The 19,613-nt window shown below is 43.8% G+C and overlaps 1 protein-coding gene across 1 annotated transcript in view; it reads right to left on the bottom strand.

Moving 5' to 3' along the window:
- Positions 1-19,613, bottom strand: part of inppl1a (inositol polyphosphate phosphatase-like 1a) — a 69,115-nt gene that overhangs the window by 28,178 nt on the left and 21,324 nt on the right. The window contains 4 exon segments of the mRNA XM_084441353.1: positions 21-167; positions 4,356-4,437; positions 7,374-7,518; positions 8,522-8,585. Coding sequence (XP_084297479.1) covers positions 21-167; positions 4,356-4,437; positions 7,374-7,518; positions 8,522-8,585 — 438 coding nt within the window.

Here is a 19,613-nt window from a genome sequence, read left to right as displayed (position 1 = left end):
TGTTTCTGTGTGTGTCTCACCCATTGAGGCGTTTGCAGGAAGACACCAGCGTCTTGTTGAGGTGGGGCAGAGAGCTGGCACCCTGTTTGACCGCCTCCAGGTCCAGAGCGTAGCTGCCCTTCAGGTACTCATGGGAGATGGTGCTCAGACCGTTAGCTGCCGGAGCACTGCTGGGAGAGAGACAGGGGAGGGGCTTATCTACAGGTATATCACATCTACAGGTACAGTATATCTACAGATAATTATCTACACGTGTCCTCATATCTACAGGTATATCTTAAGATATATCATATCTACAGGTATATATATACATAAATATCATATCTACAGGTATATATACATAAATATATCTACAGGTATATATACATAAATATCATATCTACAGGTATATATATACATAAATATATCTACAGGTATATCTTCATATATATAATATCTACAGATATATCATATCTACAGGTGTCCTCATATCTACAGGTATACTATCTATAGATGTTCCTTTTTTTCTGTTAGGCTTATTGCCTTGATTGATTTGATTGACTCATGCCTGTGGCTGCCAGCCTACTTAAAGCTTATTAGATGAAGCTGGGACTATTGGGCTGACGATGGTCTGATGACCGAAACGTTACTTTTTTATTTTATAATCACCTTGTCACTTTTTGCAGAATAAATACACTATTTTTTTGCATCCGAATGCCTCATCTGTCGTGTGAGTGTGCGAGGCTGCAAGCCTTTTCACTTTCATGTTGGGAACATTCATTTGTCTTCTGCTCCTTCTCCAATTGTTTGTAAGCCTGAGCCGATAAGAGAGCAAACTTTCTGCTTTTTGTACCCACACCCATACTGAAGAGAACCCACACCTATACTGAAGAGAACCCACACCTATACTGAAGAGAACCCACACCTATACTGAAGAGAACCCACACCTATACTGAAGAGAACCCACACCTATACTGAAGAGAACACTCACCCATACTGAAGAGAACCCACACCTATACTGAAGAGAACACTCACCCATACTGAAGAGAACCCACACCTATACTGAAGAGAACACTCACCCATACTGAAGAGAACCCTCACCCATACTGAAGAAAACCCTCACCTATACTGAAGAGAACCCACACCTATACTGAAGAGAACCCTGAGTCTTATTTACGCATAATGTATTATGAGCATGTTATAAGGATTTATAAGGTCCTTATTACATATTAACTAACGCTATTACATATTAACTAACGCTTATAATTTATCAATAAGCCTGTTTATTATGCTATTATTAAACATTAATATAGTCTTATTAACACATAATAATGTCGTATTAACATGTTATAAGGATTTATAAGGTCCTTATTACCTATTAACTAACGTTTATAATCTATCAATAAGCATGTTTATTATGCTATTATTAAACATTAATAGTGTTATTAACACATAATAATGTCTTATAAGCATCTTGTAAGGATTTATAAGGTCCTTATTACCTATTAACTAACGTTTATAATCTATCAATAAGCATGTTTATTATGCTAATATTAAACATGAATATAGTCTTATTATAATGTCTTATAAGCCTCGTATAAGGACTTAAGGTCCTTATTACCTATTAATTAACGCTTATTACAGATGGTTACTATAAAGCGCTTCCAATTGGATTTGTGCTGCCATCTTATTTTTCACCAACAGAGCAAACGTTTGCCAAATCGTGTCAGAATGACAGCGAAAACGTCTTTTCATCTGAGAAACTCCGCTCGTGCATACTCTAGGAGGCAGATGTACTAACATGTTAGCGGCCGTGTTTGGCATAATCTCCTTGCAATGTGCGCCTGGAAATATGGCATGGTATGTATGTGTGTGTATAAACGGAGCGCACATCAATAAAAAACACACTCTAAAAATAGAAAAATAGACAGAGGGAAAAAATACGCATTCAGCCTGGCGCAGGAGCGCAAAAGGACAACTATCGCTTTTCCTACAACTCATGCATATGGTAAATGGTAAATATATAGTGCTTTTATCCAGAGCGCTTTACAACGGCCTCTCATTCACCCATTCACACACATTCACACACCAATGGCCTCTCATTCACCCATTCACACACATTCACACACCAATGGCCTCTCATTCACCCATTCACACACATTCACACACCAATGGCCTCTCATTCACCCATTCACACACCAATGGCCTCTCATTCACCCATTCACACACATTCACACACCAATGGCCTCTCATTCACCCATTCACACACATTCACACACCAATGGCCTCTCATTCACCCATTCACACACATTCACACACCAATGGCCTCACATTCACCCATTCACACACATTCACACACCAATGGCCTCTCATTCACCCATTCACACACATTCACACACCAATGGCGGAAGCGGCTATGCAAGGTACCAGCCTGCTCATTGGGAGCAATTTGTGGTTCAGCCTCTGGCCCAAGGACACTTCAACATGTGTACAGGAGGAGCCTGGATTCGAACCACCGACCCTGTGGTCAGTGGACGACTCGCTCTGCCTCCTGAGCCACAGCTGCCCATATGCATTCATTGGAGGGTCGAGGGAAAGGTGGGGGTAATGCGCACAATACGGGCAAGGAGAGACTGATTCATATAAGGGTAGGGTTACTACATATGGGCCTCATTTATAAAACTTATTTTAGATCAACTGTGGCGCGTACATAGAAAATCACATCAAAGCAATGATTTATAAAATGTCAATATGACTGGATTGGACCGTGGAAACGGTTGTGGCTCTATCCTAGCCTAGTTTGAATCAGCCTGCCTCTCTTTCTGGAGCAAGGCTCCATTTCCTGACAAAGTAGAAAATCCCTCACCATCAACGATGCTTAGGACACATAATTGCAGATAAACTCAGCCAGTTTATTCGTTCTAGCCTCATGCGTTGGGCGGTGCAGAATGTTGTCATCCTGGATTGTTTAGCCAGTGGCTCGTTCATCTTCTCTCTCTCTCTGGGGAGACAGCGCTTGGTTGCTCTTGGTAACCAAACAGGGCTGAGTTTCCCAGAGGCATTGTAGCGCTACGTTCATTCGTAAGCTATGGCGTTCATCATAGCGCTACGATGAACGTAGCGCTACGATGCCTCTGGGAAACTCAGCCCAGGGCTTCTACTACTAGTGGGACGGAACCATGGAGATGGACTCAAGTCCTCCGACGCTGCCGCCATTGTCACTTTCAGGGGCGGACTGGCCATCAGGAGCACAGGGAATGTTCCGTCTCACCGCGTCGGCTCGGCTCGTGGCCTGACTGGGGCTACATTTCCCGGCATGAAATATTGACCCAGTCTGGCCCTGGTCACTTTTGAGGATAGCGTCCAGGAAATTCAATTGAATAGCCTACATTAATATTAAAGGAGTAGTAAAGGGAAAATGCATGTTTAGCCCTTTTTTAAGGTTACTTATGATCATATACAATGGTTCAGATCAAAACGTTGACAAAACTAGCACTTTTGAGAAAGTCTGATAATTGCTCTATCACCGTTTAGGTCATACAATGGATGTGGGTGGGCACCATGAAAAATCATTCAAAAAACATGTTAAACTCTCGATTTCAAAGACAAGAAGCTCACCGAGGGGGTAATTGGTGTCCGTTGGTGTTCTGACATCAAATTCGCCGCAAAGTATGAATCCTGTAAGGTTTTATTGATCATTTTATGAAATCCATTGACTTGTATTGAAGCGACCTCTACGGTTTCTGGAGCTCTGTAGCCTGGCTCTACGATTGCGAAGTTGTGAACAGAATAAATACCACATATGAGCAAATATAACCTGCTCCGCTATAATGAAACTGTTAAAACTAAGATGCCTGGATAAAGAAATAATTTTTTTAAACGATATATTTCACATAATCGTGATTTGATGGCAGGTACTTAACAATGCTAATGCACTGCTTCCTAGCGTCGGCCATGACAGCTGTCCTAAAAATTCTGCTGAACAGTGACGTAGCATCCGGAATAGCATGCTCTGGACTTTGCTACGTTTTTTACCGTTTTTTTCGACAGGGTAGCAGGCGAGAATAGCAGGCGAGAGGTAGCAGGCACAGTTTTGAAGTAGCATGCTACTTCTTGCCTGCCATATAGCAGGTAGCAGGCATTTCGGACACGGCCCATGTGGCTTTGTGTGTGTATGTGTGTGTGTGTGAGTTTGTGTGTGTGCGAGTGTATGTGTGTGTGTGTGTGCGTGAGTGTGTGTGTGAGTGTGTGTATGTGTGTGTGTATGTGTGTGTGTGTGTGTGTGTGTGTGTGTGTGTGTGTGTGTGTGTGTGTGTGAGTGTGTAAGTGTGTGTGTATGTGTGTGTGTGTGAGAGTGTGTGTGTGTGTGTGCGTACCTCTCTGTAGGCGTCTCAGGACCAGCAGGGGAGGAGGTGGAAGCAGAACGAGGAGGAAGCGGCGGCTTCTCATCCTCCCCATCTAGAGACACAGACACATGGGTTCATTATCACACAGCTACAGATATATATGAATACACATGTATACACTACAGATATATATGAACACACATGTATACACTACAGATATATATGAATACACACGTATACACTACAGTTAAATATGAATACACACATACACACTACAGATATATATATATGAATGCACAAGTATACACTACATATATATATGAATACACACGTATACACTACAGTTATATATGAATACACACGTATACACTACAGTTATATATGAATACACACGTATACATTACAGATATATATGAATACACACGTATACACTACAGATATATATGAATACACACGTATACACTACAGTTATATATGAATACACACGTATACACTACAGATATATATGAACACACATGTACACACTACAGATATCTATGAATACACAGGTACACACTACAGTTATATATGAATACACAGGTATACACTACAGATATATATGAATACAAATGTATACACAACAGATACATATGTATACAGATGTATATAGTACAGATATATGTATACAGATGTATACACTACAGATATATATGAATACACATGTATACACTACAGATACATATGTATACAGATGTATATAGTACAGATATATATGTATACAGATGTATACACTACAGATATATGTATAGAGATGTATATAGTACAGATATATATGTAAAGAGATGTATATAGTACAGATATATATGTATAGAGATGTATATAGTACAGATATATGTATACAGTACAGATATATATGTATACAGATGTATATAGTACAATTATACATGTATACAGATGTATCTAGTACAAATACACATGTATACAGATGTATATAGTACAGATATATATATACAGTACAGATATACATGTATACAGATGTATATAGTACAGATATATACAGTACAGATATATATGTATACAGAGTTATAAAACAGATATATATGTATACAGATGTATATAGTAGATATACATGTATACAGATGTATATAGTAGAGATATATGTATACAAATGTACATAGTACAGATATATGCATACAGTACATATATATATGTATACAGTTATAAAACAGATGTATATAGTAGAGATATACATGTATACAGATGTATATAGTACAGATATATGCATACAGTACAGATATATATGTATACAGTAGGGATGCACCGATTGCAAAATTCTGGGCCGATGCAGATGCCAATATTTAAAATAACAATCTAGCCGATGCTGATGACCGATGCTGATGGCCGATGTTTATTTTATTTTATTTTTATTACCCCTTTTGTGCCAGGGAAACAAAGAAATTAAAGGTACCCAACGAAACGTGAATCAAAACAATCAGTTCTTTGTTTATTTTCGAAATTCCTCGATTATATGGTTCCTTGTAGTCTAATAAACATGTTGAATCACTTGAATGTCTTTCCTACCTTGTAATTTCTTCGCAAAATGATATTTCGCTAATGTTTTGAAAACAACAAAGATGTGTGAAACATCACTATTATGTGCTCCGTGTATTGACGCAATGACGTAGTACACGATTTTCGGGGACCACCTTCTCAAATTTGCTCTAGAGCGCATACTAGTGGTCAAAAACTACATTGGGTACCTTTAAGTGTTTGGTTCCAAAATGCCAATTTTTATTTCACTTTAATTTGAAAGCAAACTACACATGCATTTGCTGCGTTACGTCACGGATCTTCTCCAAATCTGCAGCTGGGTAGGTTACGTTTTGCAACAAAAAAAGCCATTATTGCTGCAACATAACATCAGCCACTACCATCGGTGAATGTCACTTTATTTGCCGATGGGCCGATGGCAGTCAACAAGGCAAACATCGGCCGATGACGATGTTCGGCTGATGCATCGGTGCATCCCTAGTATACAGATGTATATAGTACATATATATGTATACAGATGTACATAGTACAGCGTACAGTTACTAATGGTCCCATGATGTAATAAATTACAAATAATTACAAATTATACAAAAACAAACAATCTACCAATCAGGGGAAAGGAAAGATTTAACCAAAAAATAAAGTCCAGGGCGCTACTGCCATGTTCCGAATAGAGGGTTTGGTGTTCAGAGGATGATGGGATAGAGGGTTTGGTGTTCAGAGGATGATGGGATAGAGGGTTTGGTGTTCAGAGGATGATGGGATAGAGGGTTTGGTGTTCAGAGGATGATGGGATAGAGGGTTTGGTGTTCAGAGGATGATGGGATAGAGGGTTTGGTTTTCAGAGGATGATGGGATAGAGGGTTTGGTGTTCAGAGGATGATGGGATAGAGGGTTTGGTGTTCAGAGGATGATGGGATAGAGGGTTGGATATCTCAAGCTGCTGACCTGGGCATTTCCACTGGACTACCCAGAATCAAGAAAGCTGGAGCGTTCATTCAGACAGACAGCATTTTTATTCCATGGGTGACCAGGGAAACAGCTTTAAATAGGAAAGTTAGGAAAATTAACATTTGACCAGTCAGAGTGACCATGAGTCACCCCAATGTTTGTATGTATGTGTAGTGTGTGTCTGTTATAATGTGTGTATCTTTTTAACGTGTGTATGTGTGCCTGTTAAAATGTATGTGTGTGTCTGTAATGTGTGTATACAGTATGTGTCTGTCAATGTGTGTGTGTGTGTGTCTGTTATAATTTGTGTGTGTGTGTCTCTCTATTATGTTATGATGTGTGTTTGTGCATGTGTGTGCGTGTGTGTGTCTGTTATGATGCGTCTGTGTGTGTGTCTGTTCTAAGGTGTGTGTGTGTGTGTGTGTCTGTTATGATGTGTGTGTCTGTTATAATGTGTGTGTGTGTGTCTGTGTGTGTGTCTGTTCTAAGGTGTGTGTGTGTGTGTGTGTTATGGTGTGTGTGTCTGTTATAATGTGTGTGTGTGTGTGTGTGTGTGTGTGTGTGTACCTGAGTAGTCCCGGTCGTCAGCGACGGTCTCCTCCCGGTCTACGGGGTACAGCAGCGTGCTGACCAGCCCCTGACCAGGCTGCAGGTACAACAGGACCAGCTCTGGTAACGTCTTCAACCGCTTTGGCTGGACACCCTGAGATGTCTGAGAGAGAGAGAGAGAGAGAGAAAGAGAGAGAGAGAGAGGGAGAGAGAGAGAGGGAGAGAGAGAGGGAGGGAGAGAGAAAGAGAGAGAAAGAGAGGGAGAGAGAGAGAGAGAGAGAGAAAGAGAGAGAGGGAGAGGGAAAGAGAGAGGGAGAGAGGGAGAGAGAGAGAGAGAGAGAGGAGGGAGAGAGACAGACAAAGAGAGGAGAGAGAGGGAGAGGGAGAGAGACAGAGAGGAGAGAGAGATAGGGAGAGACAGACAGAGAGAGGAGAGAGAGAGAGAGAGGGAGAGAGACAGACAGAGAGAGGGAGAGGGAGAGAGACAGACAGAGGAGGGGGTGTTACTGGCTCGTACAGCAGATGTAGTCTGGCAGTGAGGACCCTGTGATGACATCACTAGGAGGGTTATCTGTGGAGCAGAGGTTCAGTCTCATACTGAGTATGAGTGTGTCTGGCGGGGGGGGGCTTCACAGCTGCTGGGAAAACCGCACAAAGACTTCTGTGTGTATGCCTACGTGCGTGTGTGTGTGTGTGTGCGTGTGTGTGCTTAGAGCCGACACAAGCACCAAAGCTTGCCAGCTGCTACTGTTTTATTTTAAGTTTTATTTTCACACACTTGTCAGTATTATGGCCAACAAATACTTTGTACAGTGTCCTTGGGTACCTTGAAAGGCACGTTTTAAGTCTTATTTATTATTATTGGTGCAGTGTCCTTTCTGAACAGGCCTTTCCACTGCTTCACACTCCACACTGATACAACTACGCTGGACTGATACTCAGTCCTGACTGATACTCACGCTGGAGGCCACGTTCACAACCAAAATATAAACACAGACATACAGAGACTCCTGCCTTTACAGTAGGATTCTTATAATTATCACCTGATACAGGTAGCCATTTACTTCCTTATTGTGTTACATTCTCAACAGAGCATTTGCTTATACAGTGTGTGTGTGTGTGTGTGTGTGTGTGTGTGTGTGTGTGTGTTATGGAGAAGCTTGTACCTGGACAGCCAGAAATCCGTCCTCATCTGGGAGGATTCTGTATGTATGGACGTGCTTCTGGAACCTGAGAGAGAGAGAGAGAGAGAGAGAGATGGAGGGAGGTATGGAGGAAGGGAGAGAGAGGGAGGGAGAGAGAGAAAGGGAGAGATATGGAGGAAGAGAGAGAGAGAGAGAGATGGAGGGAGATGGAGGGAGAGAGAGAGAGAGATGGAGGGAGAGAAGAGGAGGATCGAGCAAGAAAGGGTTGAGTGGGGGAGGTATGGAGGGAGAGGAGAGAGAGGGGGAGGTATGGAGGGAGAGGAGAGGGGGAGGTATGGAGGGAGAGGAGAGAGAGCGGGAGGTATGGAGGGAGAGAGCGAGAGGGGAAGATATGGAGGGAGATATGGAGGGAGAGAGAGAGAGAGAGAGAGAGAGAGGGGAGATATGGAGGGAGGGAGGGAGAGAGAGAGAGAGAGAGAGAGAGAGAGAGAGGGGGGGGAGATATGGAGGGAGGGAGGGAGAGAGAGAGAGAGAGAGAGCACAATAACAGGGGCAGAGGGACGAGGTCAGTGACGTTGGTTTTTCATGGAACCACAGGAATGACATGTTCACAGCAAGAGGGTCAACCTGTCCCTGTCTGTCAACTCAGAGAGCATGGTCCTGGACTCACACACGCACGCGCCCACACGCATACACACGCACACACGTGCACACACACACACACGCACGCGCCCACACGCATACACACACGCACACACACGCACACACGTGCACACACTCATGCACGCGCCCACACGCATACACTATGGGGTGTGATTAGTGCCAGCACACCATACTGAAACGCTTGACTTGCGCCTACTTAAGACGACGCGATGACATCAAACGTCTAAACGCACGTGTATAATTTCCATTGACAAACAATGGAGAGACAGACGTCTCATAGCTGTAACGTACCTGTCACGCAGACGCAGTGCACATGTTGTTTACACGAATTGCGCATCGTGTGCGTGACGGCAACACTACAGGTTAGATGCGCCTCACATATGCGACACCAACACTACACATGACAGTTTGGTAAAATCATAGATGAACGTACGTACGTTCGCTTGTAATGTGTGCAGAAATTGCATAGCGACGTGTCAAACGTGCCAGTGCCTTGCTTGCGCAGCAGACGTGTTAGCGGCCGCACGTGTAAGGTCAGTTGCCTTTAAATCATAGCTGGTTCTAATCTCGTCCTTGCCAATTGGTAATGCATTCTCAATAAATGGAATTCGCACATGTTAAGCAACTTGTTTTTAATAAAGCCTAATATCTGAATGACTCTTTCTTCGCAATTTAAAACAAATGTTCAGATACACGTGTTTCTTGTCAATAGAGGGCGCTGCAGCACCGTCAGCACCAGTTCGAACAGCCACAACCTATTTGAAAATGTAGCGATAGTGGAGATAAAACGACACATATCTAGGAAAAGTTATGCAAGGAGGGTCCTGGAATTTGATTGAGTGCAAATAAATATTCTTAATTTTTATTCAATATGGACAAATGAGCCCCGCTCGCAGCTTCTAGTGCCCGCTGACTTAACACGAGCGTGCAAACGTTACATGCATGTGCGCAAAAATGGCACGGCACCTTTTACACGTCACCCTCTGAGAATGCGAGCGACTCGTAACGCGTGCGTATATGCACGCCTATTAATCAGCTCGCCAAAGTACCTTTATACACGCAATGCAGGCGACGAAAGCACTGAGTGTTTGTTACGCTGGCACGAATCACACCCCATAGCATACACACACACATACACACACGCACACACGCGCACACACACACGCACGCGCCCACACGCATACACACACGCACACACATACACACACACACACGCACACACACACTCACACATACTCACTCACTCACTCACACGCACACACACACTCACTCACTCACATACACACATGCGCACACACACATACATTCTTGGGACAGAATCAAGTGAAACGGTAGTGATGGTGAGGTGCTCTAGTGAAACGGTAGTGATGGTGAGGTGCTCTAGTGAAACAGTAGTGATGGTGAGGTGCTCTAGTGAAACGGTAGTGATGGTGAGGTGCTCTAGTGAAACGGTAGTGATGGTGAGTTGCTCTAGTGAAACGGTAGTGATGGTGAGGTGCTCTAGTGAAACGGTAGTGATGGTGAGGTGCTCTAGTGAAACGGTAGTGATGGTGAGGTGCTCTAGTGAAACGGTAGTGATGGTGAGGTGCTCTAGTGAAACGGTAGTGATGGTGAGGTGCTCTAGTGAAACGGTAGTGATGGTGAGGTGCTCTAGTGAAACGGTAGTGATGGTGAGGTGCTCTAGTGAAACGGTAGTGATGGTGAGGTGCTCTGGTGAAATGCCGTTCCCATGCCTCAGGCACAGACAGACCCAACATGCCAGCTGCCGTCATCCATGTCTGCTTCTGGATCTGTGGTCAACAAGGGTAACCGATATTTGCCAGTCAAAAGAGTGTGCATGTATACAGTGTGTGTGTTTATGCAGTAGTGTTGTCTATTCAAAATGGCCAGAGTCCAAATTCTACTGATTTGAATATGGGTTTTCATATATTTCTGTGTGTGTATGTGTGTAAGTGTGTGTATGTGAGTGTGTGTCTGTGTGTGTCTGTGTGTGTGAGTGTGTGTGTGTATGTGTGTGTGTGTGAGAGAGTGTGTGTGTGTGTTTCCTTTCATACAGTGAACAGTGTGTTCTGTTCTCCGCAGTCCTAGTTCAGCATTTAGCTGCTGTTCTATGGTAGTGCAGAACGGTTCTGAGCACAGAGAGGAGCGGTTCCAGTGGTGGTTCCACCTGGAAACGATTTGGAGCATGCGGAACGCGTACCCAGCATCAATTACTCTGTCTCAACAGACTACCATGTTCAACACAGTTATACTACCATGTTCAGCAGTTAGACTACCATGTTCAGCACAGTTAGACTATCATGTTCAGCACAGGTAGACTACCATGTTCAGCACAGTTAGACTACCATGTTCAGCACAGGTAGACTACCATGTTCAGCACAGTTAACTACCATGTTCAGCACAGTTAGACTACCATGTTCAACACAGTTAGACTACCATGTTCAACACAGACTACCATGTTCAAAACAGTTATACTACCATGTTCAGCACAGTTATACTACCATGTTCAACACAGTTATACTACCATGTTCAGCACAGTTATACTACCATGTTCAGCACAGTTATACTACCATGTTCAGCACAGTTATACTACCATGTTCAGCACAGTTAGACTATCATGTTTGGCACAGGTAGACTACCATGTTCAACACAGTTATGCTACCATGTTCAGCACAGTTAGACTACCATGTTCAGCACAGTTAACTATCATGTTCAGCACAATTAGACTATCATGTTCAACACAGTTAGACTATCATGTTCAACACAGTTAGACTACCATGTTCAGCACAGTTATACTACCATGTTCAACACAGTTAGACTACCATGTTCAGCACAGTTAGACTATCATGTTCGGCACAGGTAGACTACCATGTTCAACACAGTTATGCTACCATGTTCAGCAGTTAGACTACCATGTTCAGCACAGTTAGACTACCATGTTCAGCACAGTTAACTATCATGTTCAGCACAATTAGACTATCATGTTCAACACAGTTAGACTATCATGTTCAACACAGTTAGACTACCATGTTCAGCACAGTTAGACTACCCTGTTCAACACAGTTACAGCCTAATAGGGGTGTAAAAAAAAAAAACTTATAGTTTTTTTCTATATGATGAACTTTTGTAAAGTCTCTTCTCCTGTGCCTCTCTCCCTCTTGTGTTGCAAGCGGTCTACTCATTGTTCAGTAGACATGTTTCTGGCAATAAATCAAACTTGATCACTCATCTGAAATGGCACCGAATGTGGCACCAATATCACCGCTGCAAGGAAAAATATGGAACTGTTTGCCCCTGAGATTGTCTTAGAGATTAGTTGTGTTAAGAACATAACCTACTAGCTTATCAGACTTAACTAACTGCATCAGTTTTGGACAAATGTGTGCAGTGTTCACTAGCCATTCATGTGTCCAGATTGATTCTTCCACATCATTCCTGTTGAGAGTGCCCAGAGAGGAGCTGTTCCCAGACGGGGCCGTTGTGTGTGTCAGTGACTCAACACGCTGTGCGTGTGCGCAGCTATATGATTTTATGATTAAATATGATTTTACTCATTTTAAATAGTAAACCAGTGCAAGGTGGAGACTAAACAAATCAATCCAACATATTCCCTATTGATCGAACTTCTATCGTACTTGATGCTAAATCAAAATTCCCTGTCGTTGGCAATCTCCGTTTTGATAAATAATTTTTTTCAGTCAAATATCAATATCAAATATACTTTCGTAGGTGAGGTTTCATAGGAGGCTCCTGTTTTCACGATGTTGAGAATTATAATATTAAAACGACCATTTTCACTCTGCAATTATTTGGGAATAATTTGTGTTTGCATGGCTTTGGTATGGACATGTCCCTAGCGTCCATACTGTATATAAAACTACGCCTATGTATTGACATAGGGATACAGTCACATAATTAGGTGGGCTAGCTTGCAAAAGCTAGCCCAACTTGTGATATTCCCACTATTCCTTTCTTTCTTTATTAGGTGGGCTAGCTTGCAAAAGCTAGCCCAACTTGTGATATTCCCACTATTTCTTTCTTTATTAGGTGGGCTAGCTTGTAAAAGCTAGCCCAACTTGTGATATTCCCACTATTTCTTTATTAGGTGGGCTAGCTTGTAAAAGCTAGCCCAACTTGTGATATTCCCACTATTTCTTTCTTTATTAGGTGGGCTAGCTTGCAAAAGCTAGCCCAACTTGTGATATTCCCACTATTTCTTTATTATTATTATTATTCTCCCCGTTTTTTGTCTCCTTTATAACTTCTTCATACTTTGTGCTAGAAACTTCATTCAAATTTTAAAATGTTCACGATGTATAGCTCTTTAACGGATGTATTCAGATTTTTGATATTTTTTATAGTTTTTTAGTAATTTAACTTTTAATAGTAATTTTTGTGCCATTGAAACTGCTGGTGGAATGTTCAGTATCATTATGCTTTTAGAGTGGTGGCAGCTGTTGCTTTGAAAATATTTACACATTTTGTAAACTGCTGGCACTCCTACAGTTTTGAAAGCACACACACTTATTATACATTAAAACTTTCACACAACTGTGCTGATTCGTACAATGTAAGTATCTAAGCTGTGTGACTTATACTTTTCGCTGTATGATGATTTGTTCGGCAACTGCGCTCCCCATTTAAACGTATGGCGCTGCACTCTAGCTTTTGAGCTGCTAATTTTGCATTTTTACTCTTTTTCTAACTCGTCGCCATGCCTACAGTTTTTAAGCTACACAGACATATCATAGCCTAAAATGTTCAGCATTTTCTCAGGATTCCTACGGTGTCAATATCTAGGCTGTGACCTTTATACTTTTTGAGAGAGAGCTGTCTGAATCCAACATGCCTTTCCATTGAAGTGAATGAGAGGATGCTCACAGTGTCAGTTGGGATTTGAATTTGGGGACACGTGCAGGCTCTCTGTACAGGCACCCTTTAATGACTACTGTGGTAGCATTCATATTCATTTCTTCCTTCCTTCCTTCCTTCCTTCCTTCCTTCCTTCCTTCCTTCCTTCCTTCCTTCCTTCTGTCCTTCCTTCTTTCCTTCCTTCCTTCCTTCCTTCCTTCCTTCCTTCCTTCCTTCCTTCTTTCCTTCCTTCCTTCCTTCCATCCTTCCTTCCGCCTTCCTTCCTTCCATCCTTCCATCCTTCCTTCCTTACATCCTTCCTTCCCTTCCTTCCTTCCATCCTTCCTTCCTTCTCTCTTTCCTTCCTTCCTTCCATCCTTCCTTCTTTCCTTCCATCCTTCCTTCCTTCCATTCCTTCCTTCTTGCTTTCTTTCCTTCCATCCTTCCTTCCTTCTCTCTTTCCTTCCTTCCTTCCTTCCTTCCTTCCCTTCCTTCCATCCTTCCTTCCTTCCTTCCTTCTTTCCTTCCTTCCATCCTTCCTTCCTTCCTTCCTCCTTTCTTTCCTTCCTTCCTTCCATCCTTCCTTCCATCCTTCCTCCCCTTCCTTCCTTCTTTCTTTCTTTCTTTCCTTTCTTTCCTTCCTTCCTTCCATCCTTCCTTCCATCCTTCCTCCCCTTCCTTCCTTCTTTCTTTCTTTCTTTCCTTCCATCCTTCATTCCTTTCCTTCCTTCCATCCTTCCTTCCATCCGTCCATCCGTCCTTCCATCCTTCCTTCCATCCTTCCTTCCTTCTTTCTTTCCTTCCTTCCATCCTTCCATCCTTCCTTTCCTTCCTTCCATCCGTCCTTCCATCCTTCCTTCCATCCTTCCTTCCATCCTTCCCTCCATCCTTCCTTCCTCCTTTCTTTCCTTCCTTCCATCCTTCCCTTCTTTCTTTCTTTCTTTCTTTCTTTCCTTCCATCCTTCATTGCTTTCCTTCCTTCCATCCTTCCCTCCATCCTTCCTTCCTCCTTTCTTTCCTTCCTTCCATCCTTCCCTTCTTTCTTTCTTTCCTTCCATCCTTCCTTTCCTTCCTTCCTTCCTTTCCTTTCATCCTTCCTTCCTTCTTTCTTTCATTCCTTCCTTCCATCCTTCCTTCCTTCCTTCCTTTCCTTCCTTCCTTCCATCCTTCATTCCTTTCCTTCCTTCCATCCTTCCTTTCCTTCCATCCTTCCTTCCATCCTTCCTTCCCTTACTTCCATCCTTCCTTCCTTCTTTCTTTCTTTCCTTCCTTCCATCCTTCCTTACCTTCCTTCCTTCCTTTCTTCCTTCCATCCTTCCTTCCATCCTTCCTTCTTTCTTTCTTTCTTTCTTTCTTTCTTTCCTTCCTTCCTTCCTTCCTTCCTTCCTTCCTTCCTTCCTTCCTTCCATCCATCCTTCCTTCCCTTCCCTTCCCTTCCCTTCCCTTCCTTCCTTCCTTCCATCCTTCCTTCCATCCTTCCTCCTTTCTTTCATTCCTTCCATCCTTCCTTCCATCCTTCCTTCCCTTCCTTCTTTCTTTCTTTCCTTCCATCCTTCATTCCTTTCCTTCCATCCTTCCTTCCTTTCCTTCCTTCCTTCCTTTCCTTCCTTCCATCCGTCCTTCCATCCTTCCTTCCTTCCATCCTTCCTTCCTTCCTTCCCTTACTTCCATCCTTCCTTATTTCCTTCCTTCCTTCCTTCCTTCCTTTCCTTCCTTCCTTCCATCCTTCATTCCTTTCCTTCCTTCCATCCTTCCTTTCCTTCCATCCTTCCTTCCATCCTTCCTTCCCTTACTTCCATCCTTCCTTCTTTCTTTCTTTCTTTCCTTCCTTCCATCCTTCCTTACCTTCCTTCCTTCCTTCCTTTCTTCCTTCCATCCTTCCTTCCATCCTTCTTTCTTTCTTTCCTTCCTTCCTTCCTTCCTTCCTTCCTTCCTTCCTTCCTTCCTTCCTTCCTTCCTTCCTTCCTTCCTTCCATCCATCCTTCCTTTCCTTCCCTTCCCTTCCCTTCCCTTCCCTTCCTTCCTTCCTTCCATCCTTCCTTCCATCCTTCCTCCTTTCTTTCATTCCTTCCATCCTTCCATCCTTCCTTCCCTTCCTTCTTTCTTTCTTCCTTCCATCCTTCATTCCTTTCCTTCCATCCTTCCTTCCTTTCCTTCCTTCCTTCCTTTCCTTCCTTCCATCCGTCCTTCCATCCTTCCTTCCTTCCTTCCATCCTTCCTTCCTTCCTTCCCTTCCTTCCATCCTTCCTTATTTCCTTCCTTCCTTCCTTCCTGCTTTCTTTCCTTCCTTCCATCCTTTCTTCCATCCTTCCCTTCCTTCTTTCTTTCTTTCTTTCTTTCTTTCCTTCCATCCTTCATTCCTTTCCTTCCATCCTTCCTTCCTTCCTTTCCTCCCTTCCTTCCTTCCTTCCTTCCTTCCTTCCTCCCTCCCTCCTTTCTTTCTTTCTTTCTTTCTTTCTTTCTTTCTTTCTTTCTTTCTTTCTTTCTTTCTTTCTTTCTTTCCTTCCTTCCATCCTCCCTTCCATCCATCCTTCCTTCCCTTCCTTCTTTCTTTCTCTTTCCTTCCTTCCATCCTTCCTTCCATCCTTCCTTCCATCCTTCCTTCCCTTTCTTTCTTTCTTTCTTTCTTTCTTCCTTCCTTATATTCAAAGAAATATTCAGAATGACACTCTTTTTCAGGCTGCAAACTCATATTAATATATGTTCTCCTCTTTCAGCTATTGAACTCAATAAAACTATGAGTTATGATGAGTGGTCTTATCTATTTTTGAGTGTAGTACTAGCAGTACTTATAACAAACACCTACTGCTTTTCACTGCTACTGCTTCTAACCTCAACTTCCATACAACACCTCCACAGCTACTGCTCCGCCCGGGGTGGGCTATAGACACATGGTCTCCAATGAGGGGTGCATGGGGATGGCCTGGCAATCACTGACCTGCCTCCCACAACCTCTGACCTGAGGGGGCGGAGTCTCGCCACCACGCCACTATCCACGCCACCGTCCCCACATCTCAGCCCCTGAGTTGGCTAAAGAAGCAGTTTTCACGGTTGGGTGCATGTGGGTGGTCCGGGGAGCAGTACACTGTCCTAGACCGGCTCTGACCCGAGGTGGCGGAGTCTCGTCACAACGCCATTATCCACTCCACTGTCCCCACATCTCAGCCCCTGAGTGAGCTACAGACACACGGTCTTCACTGTGGGTGCATGGAGATTGCCCGGATGTCAGTGCACTGCTCCCGACCTGCTCTGACTGGATGGGGCGGAGTCTCGTCATCACGCCACTATCCACGCCACGGACCTTACAACACAGCCTCTGAGGTGGCTAGAGACACACAGTCTTCACTGGTGAAGGCAGGTGGGTAGCCCGGCATGGCCTACACTGTCCACGACCGGCTCTGACCCAAGGGGGTGGAGTCTCACCCCCACGCCACTATCCACGCCACGGCCCCACAACTCAGCCCGAGTGGGCTAGAGACACATGGTCTTCACCGGTGCGGGTGGATAGGTGGCCCGGAGAGGGGTACACTGTCCTCGACCAGCTCTGACCTGAGGGGGCGGAGTCTCACCACCACGCCACTATCTACGCCACGGGCCCCACAACTCAACCCCCGAGTGGGTTAGAGACACAGTCTTCATTGGTGGATGCATGGAAATTGCCCAGAGGTCACTGTACTGTCCCCGACTAGCTGTGACCCAAGGGGGCGGGGCCTAACCAGCACGCCACTATCCACGCCACGGGCCCCACAACTCAGCCCCTGAGTGGGCAAGAGACACACGATCTTCACCGGATGAGTCAGGTAGATGGCCCGGAGAGGGGTACACTGTCCCTGACTGGCTCTGACCTGAGGGGGCGGAGTCTCACCCCCACGCCACTATCCACGCCACGGCCCCACAACTCAGCCCCTGAGTGGGCTAGAGACACATGGTCTTCACCGGTGCGAGCGGGTAGGTGGCCCAGATAGGGGTACACTGTCCTCGACCAGCTCTGACCTGAGGGGGCGGAGTCTCACAACCATGCCACTGTCCACACCACAGACCCCACAACTCAGTCCCTGAGTGGGCTAGAGACGTCTTCGCCGGTGGGTGCATGGAGATTGCCTGGTCCATAGTAGTTCTAGCAGTAGCTGTTGCATACAGCTGCAGCAGCTAGCCTACCTCACATTTTCTCCAGGAAATGTACTTTCTAGTTATTAGGTGGGCTAGCTTGCAGAAGCTAGCCCAACTTGTGATATTCCCACTATTTCTTTATTATTAGGTGGGCTAGCTTGTAAAAGCTAGCCCAACTTGTGATATTCCCACTATTTCTTTATTATTCTTCTTATTCTCCCCGTTTTTTGTCACCTTTATAACTTCTTCATACTTTGTGCTAGAAACTTCATTCAAACTTTAAAATGTTCACGATGTTTAGCTCTTTAACGGATGTATTCAGATTTTTGATATTTTTTATAGTTTTTTAGTAATTTAACTTTTAATAGTCATTTTTGTGCCATTGAAACTGCTGGTGGAATGTTCAGTATCATTATGTTTTTAGAGTGGTGGCAGCTGTTGCTTTTAAAATATTTACACATTTTGTAAACTGCTGGCACTCCTACAGTTTTGAAAGCTCACACACATATTATACATCAAAACTTTCACACAACTGTGCTGATTCGTACAATGTAAGTATCTTAGCCGTGTGACTTATAATTTTCGCTGTATGACGATTTGTTTGGCAACTGCGCTCTCCATTGAAACGTATGGGCCCACACTCTACCTTTTGAGCTGCTAATTTTGCATTTTTACCCTTTTTCTAACTCGTCGCCATGCCTACAGTTTTTAAGCTACACAGACATATCATAGCCTAAAATGTTCAGCATTTTCTCAGGATTCCTACGGTGTCAATATCTAGGCTGGCACCTTTATACTTTTTGAGAGAGAGCTGTCTGAAGCCGGCATGCCTTTCCATTGAAGTGAATGAGAGGATGCTCACAGTGTCAGTTGGGATTTGAATTTGGGGACACGTGCATGCTCTCTGTAGAGGCACCCTTTTATGACTAATTCATATTCATTTCTTCCTTCCTTCCTTCCTTCCTTCCCTTCCCTTCCTTCCTTCTGTCCTTCCTTCCTTTCTTCCTTCCATCCTTCATTCCTTTCCTTCCTTCCATCCTTCCTTCCTTTCCTTCCATCCTTCCTTCCATCCTTCCTTCCATCCTTCCTTCCCTTACTTCCATCCTTCCTTCTTTCTTTCTTTCTTTCTTTCTTTCTTTCCTTCCTTCCATCCATCCTTCCTTCCTTTCCTTCCTTCCTTCCTTCCTTTCTTCCTTCCATCCTTCATTCCTTTCCTTCCTTCCATCCTTCCTTTCTTTCCTTCCTTCCATCCTTCCTTTCCTTCCTTTCCTTCCTTCCATCCGTCCTTCCATCCTTCCTTCCATCCTTCCTTCCATCCTTCCTTCCCTTACTTCCATCCTTCCTTCTTTCTTTCTTTCCTTCCTTCCATCCTTCCTTCCTTTCCTTCCTTCCTTCCATCCTTCATTCCTTTCCTTCCTTTTCTTCCATCCTTCCTTCCATCCTTCCTTCCATCCTTCCTTCCCTTACTTCCATCCTTCCTTCCGTCTTT

This window comes from Borostomias antarcticus (genome assembly GCF_949987555.1).
Source record: "Borostomias antarcticus genome assembly, chromosome: 1".
Classification (NCBI taxonomy): domain Eukaryota; kingdom Metazoa; phylum Chordata; class Actinopteri; order Stomiiformes; family Stomiidae; genus Borostomias; species Borostomias antarcticus.
This window is presented reverse-complemented; position numbering and strand designations above follow the sequence as displayed.